Source organism: Meleagris gallopavo, chromosome 11 (assembly GCF_000146605.3).
Source record: "Meleagris gallopavo isolate NT-WF06-2002-E0010 breed Aviagen turkey brand Nicholas breeding stock chromosome 11, Turkey_5.1, whole genome shotgun sequence".
Lineage (NCBI taxonomy): Eukaryota > Metazoa > Chordata > Aves > Galliformes > Phasianidae > Meleagris > Meleagris gallopavo.
Window position 1 is genome coordinate 23567024 of NC_015021.2, and position 7884 is coordinate 23574907.

The following is a 7884-nucleotide window of genomic DNA, read 5'->3' on the forward strand; positions in this document are numbered from 1 at the left end:
CGCTGCGCCGCTCCTGTTGCTTCTGGCGTTTCCGGCGTTTCCCGCGCGTGCGACCGCGCGGGGCCAGAGCGGCGCCCCCATCGCTCAGCCCCGTGCCGGGGCTCCGACCGGCTCCGCTCTGCGGGGTCTCCGCGCCGCAGCCCCGGGCCTCGTCGTGGTCTGTCGGTCTGTCGAACACTCCCGATTAAAAACCATGTTAGAGATCGTCCTTCGCACTCTGCTGATGCGAACGCTTTAGAAGAAGCACAAATGGCTTCAACCTTACGTGTGTTATTTCCCAGTTTTAGAAGTCAACTTTCTGCAGAGCTGCACTGAGGCGCCGTTCCTGGGCTGCTGGTGCTGCCGTAGGGCTTCCGTGTCTTCCTGCTGCAGGCAACAGCGTTCAGGTGTGCGCGCCCTTCTGCAGCGCACCGGTGTTGTCGACGTGCATCGAAACGGAGTCTCAGACGACGCACACGCAGTCAGCGCGTTGTGATCTGAGTCGTTTAATAACCTTTGTGTTTCTTTTTCTGTAAGCTCTCAGCTGAAGACGTGCCTCCCAGTGTCAGGGCGGCTGTGCTCGTGGCATTCTGGCCAGCAGTCACTAAGCTGAGTAATGAAGTTTTGAACAACGCGTTCACATTGAGGTGTTATAAACAATCCCGATGTTTTCCTGTAAGCTCCCAGAATTTCTTTGCAGCTGAGTCAGCTGAAACTGAGCATGCTGTCTAAGTTGGTCAGGGCTGCTGAGCTCTGTTTTACCTGCAGTTGTCTTTAGTTTTGGTTTCTGTCTTGCGTCATAACGGAAGAGGTGTAGGAGCAGTGCTGCTGGCACATCAGTGGAAACCCCATTCCTTTGGAATTGTTCAGTACGCCCCAGGGCTGTATCACAACATAAGATGTGTGTGCCTTATCTCAATACTGACTTATCAGCTCTCGTTAGGAAACTGCTGTTGGGCATCTTAGAATCGTTGGCTCATGAAGCACCCGGTATTTTTGTTTAGGTGTTGTAGCTTCCTGATTTCTTATCCCAACTCCCCCACAGATTTACACGTTCAGTTTATTAATAAATCTGTGTCGTACACCATGTAGCTGCGCATCCATTTGTTGAATGCTGATGAGAAACATTCCATATTCCCAAAGGCTTCATATAAATAAAACAAGACAAATGCAAGATGAGGTGCAGGACAGCTGCTAACCACAGATGAAAGAATAGATGTAAAATGGTTGTGTCGGTGGGTGGGGATATAAAGGGTACTCTCAAATTCTGCAGCAATGCAGGGTAACAGGTGGGAAAGACAACTGTTCCTGAAGAGCTCTTTTATCATTTATTCATCTTGCACAATGTATCATTACACCCCTTTGCTTGTATTAATTTAACTCTTTGTGTATGTGTGTATGTGTGGCTATTCAGCGTTTGTGGCATAATGCTTACCAGCTTTTACTGCTTTTAAATCCTCAAAGTTCTTCATATATTTTAGACAGAATGCATGAGATACACTTTTTAGAAAACAGGGCACTGAATCACTGTCTCGGGGAAATTTTGAGGAAAAAGATGTGGCCAATGCTTTGGGGAAGTAGAAATCTCCAGAGAGCCAATCTGGCAAGCTCACTGGGTTGTGAAGATTTGCTGTAGGACCTTTTGTAAGAAGCGCGAAGGTGGACTGAATTCCTCAGCCTTCTCTTTCAATCTATTTCCTTCTTGATTTCTCTGGGAAATGGTTTTATCTCTTTAAAATATATTTTTTTTTCATAAAAAAAAGAAGATAAATTGCAAGGACAGTACGACTGTGCCAGGAGTGTTGTGCTGCTCTGCCCCTCCCATCCCAGAGTGCAGTGGGGGAAGCTGCAAAAAATGTCAAGTGAAGGGGAAACGTTGTGCGCGATGAATGGCTGCAAAAGTGAGTGCTCTTCAGGCTGATAAAGTTGAGAGGGGATGTGAGAGAAGCTGTGAAAGCAGTTGCCACAAGGAGGATGTACACTCTTACAGTCAAGAAAGAGGAGGCATCAAATGAAAGGAGCACATGACAGGGTGGGTCAGAACAAAGGAGGCTCTTTCCACAGCATAGAGTTACGCTCAAGAGGGAATATTGTGATTCAAGAAAGTGAACAACTTTGTGGAGAATAAATCTGTCAGGAACAGTTAAGTACAAAGATGGAACTTCTGTTTCAGGATGTCGCTGCACAGTGGAGTTGCAGTCCATGGAAATACTCTGGGAAGGTCTCTCTATACCATTTCTGTATACTTGCAGTTCTCAGTTTCATCTGCTGCAGTCCTACTATGCTATTACACTTCCTCCAGTAGAGTGACTGGATGAAAGTACTGGACGAAGCCAGCGCCCTGCCATGCTAAAAGCTGTGCATTGGCCTTTCTCACTGAGTTCCTAAAGCTGGCTGTGGTGGATTCCAGGCTGACTCATAATGCTGCAGACTGTTGGCAGTAGTCTGTTCTTCAGCCCATTGCTTTGACTGTCTGCTTCCTTGCATAGCAGTGCTGCTAAATATGCCTGTTTCTCCATTAAGAAAAGAGACATTGAGATGCACGAATCTTTTCTGTTACAGTCTCTTTATAAATAGCAGACCTGGGAGAAAGAAGACCTTGATTTTCTGCACACATAAGCATATCCTCAAAAGAAGTTCCACTTGTTTATGATATTCCCATTTGCTGAACTTCAAAAGAGATTAGATAAAATTTCATAACAACTGAACTTGTATCAGCACTGTTTGGTGATCTACAATTAGAAAGCTATTAACGTTAAAAAGAGAATTCTCAGGCAAAATTCTATATGGAATTTGTTTTACAAAAATAAATATGATTATGATATTTGGCTTTTGCTAATTTTATTCCACGAGGAGGGGTTTCAGGCGCATGGATGCCTGAAGAGAAGTCAGGGCTTCACCCCTTTGGTGTAGGGAAGTGCCCTTCATTCTGATCTTCCCAGCAGTGGCGGTGCTGCCGAAACCTTTCCCAAATGGTTTCAAAAGGTGAGAAGGGATCTTTGCACCGCTGACGTTCTTTAGACGGGCCCATCTCCCTGGAAGAAGGAAATCACAGAGGTTATTCAGTGTCTCCTATTCGTGTGACTTTCACAGGATTTTACGATGTCCAGGGGCTGTAGGGAGCTGTCGGAGAAACCCCACAAATAAGGGCTGAGGTGATTGTTTGGGCACCAGACAGCACTGAGGTTTTAGAAAATATGATCGTAGTGCTGAACAAAGGCTGCTTCGGCCCATTGAGTGCATCTGCAGCAATCGTCAGTACACAAAATCACAAGAGAGATTAATCAGTGCTCACCCCACAGCATCCGCAGCATCTGCAGTCCCCACAGATCGTTCCAAAGAGTCCATTCACAACCTGAATGCCGCAGAGCACTGCCTGGATCCCACTCATCACCAATAGCAAAGCAAAAAGGGTCAGGTGCCAGGGCACAATGTTTGCAGGTGACAGACACGTGTCCCACATTTTTCGGTCACTTAGGTAATCCCTGGATAGTAAAGGAGGGAAACAAAATGATTGGGAGATGATACTGGCTGACAAAGAGGTGATCCATTGTGGCTGACAAGGCCACAATAATTGTAACGTGTGACCAAAATTCTGTGAGCTTCAACAATGTAAAAAATAATTCCCATTACAACATTAGTACTGCTTGTTTAGAACATTCTTTTGTGTAGTTTTTCGATCAGTTTAAGTAATTAATTTGAGAATGATAAGGCACAGTCAGAGATGAGATTGTTTTAGAAACAACTGGGCCGCTCCTGCTGTTCTGGGAAGAGCAAATTATCAAATAACAGCCAAGCGTGTGCCAAAATGACTTTCCTGCCTGCTCATGCCTCATTGTGAAGTCGCTTTTCCTGCTTGTGGCATCAGCTCTGCTGTTGCACGAAGCAGTTCTGACATCTCGTGGTGCATGAATTAAATACAGCTCCCAGGCACCAGGAGCCATTGGGTTCCCCTGGGGGTACAGCACTGTCTCTAATTCTCCTTTGGCAGAAACCCTGGGCTTTTTTCTGTTAGAGCTTTCTAGCATTGCACTCCTGGAAGTGGAGAACGTAAAGGAGAAGCCCACACGTTCTGGTTGTAGTGGGACAAATTCCATAACTAAGATAGAATGACAGAAGTACTAATTATTTGGAAACCTCGTATTTCTAGAAGACACGTCTCTGCTGTTAATGTAAGTGTAACTTATCCCTAAATATTGCTTATAATCCCAAGAACAAACTGAAGGGCTGTGCATTCATTTCTCTTTATTGGCTCCTTTGAAACTCAGTAGTTTTGATTGGTTCTGTTATTCTTTACATACTGCTCCTGCTTCTTAATTAGTGTTGTTGTGCGTTGCCTTTGAAGAACACCTTTGTTTTAGACAAGTAGTCTAAAAGTAGTCCCAACTGCTAAACAAGAGATTTGGAAATGTAACCATATCGTGAATTTAAAACATATGTTTTATTCTTTTTTTCTTTTCTTTGTTCTCATTGTCTTGACTTACCCATCCTTGAAGGGATAGAGCCACTGTGTTCCATTGTTACATATCGGGCCTTTGTTTATGGCTACTGCTGACACAACAAAGCAGTATCCAGCTCCCACAACTCCAACTGCAGCAAATATTATAGAGGAAAACATCTGACAGAGAGAAATGACATTATTTTAGTTCTCATTCAAACACTGAAATGCACGCTATTAACGTGAATGTATGTTCCCTAAGCTCAGCTCTTAACAGTCAAAAATATCAGCTGCAGAACTGCTAAAATCTATCAGTTTGCACTTGCATGGTCGATGTATATCGCATAGCTGCACTCCTGTGTAGGTTTAAAAGAATTTGCCAAGGTGGATCTTTCACAAAAGATTATGAAGTCTTGGACCCCTTGTGGCATTAATAAAATCTACAGTACCCTGTACAAGTTAACTTAGTATTTTGGTCATATTTGGACCAAGAAATTGTATTTTTCCTTCCTGAGCCTCCCCTTCACGTTTCATGTTATTATGGATATCTTCTCCCATGTGCTTGTCATCATTAGCTCTAGCAGTGCAGGTGGAATAAGGATGTCCTTATTTTCCTGGCTTTCCATTACAAGCTTTTCACGTACAGTAATATGTAAGTAAATCTTTCAAAAACTAATGCTGTGTTGGAACTTTAAGAACGTTTAACCTTATTCCTTTGTAGATAGAGGTAGTCATAATAGTGTGCAGGTAGAGGGAGTATCTTTTATTGGATTGAAGTGATCACAGAACCACAGAGGTCAGAAGGGGCCTCTGGGGCTCCTTCAGTCCTGCTCCCACAGCAGTTCCCTGCAGCAGTTGCTCGGGAATGCCTCCCAGTAGGTTTGAATAACTCCAGAGAAGGAGATTCCTTCCTGTCCTCTCTGGGAAGCCTGTGCCAGGGCTCTGATATAGGTGGAGGGGAAAAAAAAGAAAAAGCATTTTCAGGTCTGTGAGTGTTATATATAGAGCTCATCACAGTGCTCTTGTGCGAGCGCTGTGGTACGACAGAACAGCTCTGTTGGAAGGGACCTTCAAAGATGATCTGATCCCACTGCCCGGCTCTTTTGGGGCTGACTGAAAGTCCTAGTTGTTGTCCAAATGCCTCCTGGACACTGACAGACATACATTTTTGTGTTTGCATATGTGATGGGGCTAACTTAAAAATTACATTAGTGTAGCATACATCATGGTAATGATGCTTCTGTTAAAATACGAGAGCAGATTCAGTCCTCAGTCACGCTGTGGTAGGCCCGCCAGGACTCTCTTAATACAGCACTGTGACTGCAGTAACAATCCCAGTCTTTCGTTCAGGCATTACGCTGACATGATTTGGGAAGGGCAGCACCGCAGGATGGACACTGCTGTATGGAAAGCACCGTCCTCACATATACCTTAGCTTGGGTGCACCTGCCTGAGCATGGGCAGAGAGCGCTCACAGCTGCTCACCTCTCCTCATACAGACATGCTCTGAGTTCAACTGAATTGTGGAGGTGTGAGTGGAAGCCTGGCAGCAGAATATTTTATAGTTTGGTAGATCCTGTGTTCTTTGTAGTCTCGAAAGCTAAGCTAAGTCATGATCACTGCTGGCAGTGAGGTTCCATCTTTTCCTTGCGCTACTGGGACTGCAGGAAGACAGCCTCACAGGGAGCCAGGGAAGGCTCCTTGTGGAGCTTACAGCCATTGCTCTTTTTCTCTCTCACTCTCTTCTTTTTTTTTTCCTAATTGAAAATCTGTTTTGTTGCAAAGCAGTGTAATGATCTCCTTGTGCCAACAGTTTGTCTCAGAAGGATACACTTTCCTAATAGAAATATTCCTATTTTTTACCTAGTCTGACTTTTAAACTAAAGCGCTTGAGAAGTCTACTGGCATTTGAAGGTATCTGAGACTTTTCAACAGTGCCTTAGAGAAAGCTGTAGGTTCAGACTGGAGCCTGGTTTCGAGCTGACTGCTCTAAGCAGGAGGTTGGGTCGGGTGACTTCCCGAGGTCTTTTCCAACCTGAAGTTTTCTGTGAACCCAATCAGATATTCACAGCCACTTGCATGGGTCTGCAACGAGCTGGGAACACAATGCATGACTGTTGAATGCATTATTTTGTGCATTCAAAATAATTTTTGAAACTCCCAGCAAAAAGTGGAAGAGAGAACTGTCACGCTGTGCCAAATGAAATGCAGAACTCTCCAAAATTCACTTTACTTGTGATCGCAGCAGTGCTGTTATTGCTATAAGAGGCAGTACAGGTGTGTATCCGTAGCACATCGGAGGTGCAGCACGGCTCTGACAAACTGCTGTCTGTACCTGCTTTCTATCTCATGGTCTGGACAGCGTCTGTCTGTCTCTCCATGATTACGAACAGAAGAAACATGTATTTTATTGATCACAATATAGCTCTTACATTTTTGCTGCATTTCCTCTCACTTACCGCAAACCTCTTTCCACAGCTCTCATTACCACAGCATCCACAGCAATCATTGTTCTTAAGGCCCAAAAACACCAAGGCAGGAAAGATCATCTACCGATAACAGAAATTCAGTTTGAATTGGAATAAATTCAAGTTACATTTGCTTTTAAATTCAGTAATTCCACATCTTTGTTTTCTCACCTCTGAATTAGATTTCTTTTCCCCAAACTGTTTCATGACTTTTAACTTATTTACCAAAGAACTTGCAGTGTCGGAGACTGCATTTGTGCTACTGAGAAAACTCAACAATGCAAAGTCTTGGTTGAGGTGGGGGAAGAAAGGTGGGAACGCCCGAATTGATTACTCACCAATGCGCCAGATCCCAGTATCCCTCCGAAGTACCAAACCTCGTCCGTAATGTGGTCATTGTTTTCAGCCACTTTTCCTCCAGGGAAAAACAGCAAAATGTTAGCGACTGTACACAGCACAGCCAAAGGGATAAGTGTGGTTCCCAGGCACTTAGCACAGCTTCCAGTGCACATGTTTTTTAAAAGAAATTGTAAACACAATGAAAGACAGAGGAAAAATCTCTCAGATGTTCTCGGAAATGTTTTCTGAAGAGGAGCTTCTCAGTCTATCTTAAAAAATCTGGTTTCTGCAGTGCCTCTAGAGGAACTCAGCCCGTAGAATACTCCCTTCAGAGACGTTGCTGCAGCTGATCTGAAAAACAGCGTGTGCATTATTTATATGTTCTCACAGCCATGATGTCAATTTTCTGAGCCTCCATAAATGAAATTACGTTCAGTGCAACCTCTCATTTTACTATGACAACCAGTAACCTCTGTTAATATTTTACTAATGTGAACGATGGTTAAGCCCTTGGTTATCTGGGCTCAGGTTATGGATAGAAATTCTGTTTAGTCCAAGATCATCACTCTTGGAATACACAGCCCTTCACTCTGTAGAGTGTTTTTTTGTAGGTGAAAATAAAAACATAATGAATCAGCTTGCGTTAACAGTAGCTGTATG

The 7884-nt window shown here is 44.0% G+C and overlaps 1 protein-coding gene across 1 annotated transcript; it reads right to left on the reverse strand.

The window, feature by feature from the left end:
- Nucleotides 1-2526: 2526 nt before the first annotated feature.
- TM4SF4 (transmembrane 4 L six family member 4) lies at nucleotides 2527-7611 on the reverse strand. The gene is made up of 5 exons (XM_003209264.4): nucleotides 7224-7611; nucleotides 6877-6966; nucleotides 4464-4597; nucleotides 3275-3464; nucleotides 2527-3014 (listed from the first exon to the last, which is right to left on the reverse strand). Exons 1-5 carry the CDS (start codon nucleotides 7395-7397, stop codon nucleotides 2997-2999), a joined length of 606 nt encoding a protein of 201 aa, XP_003209312.1. The 5' UTR covers nucleotides 7398-7611; the 3' UTR covers nucleotides 2527-2996.
- Between the last annotated feature and the right edge of the window lie 273 nt (nucleotides 7612-7884).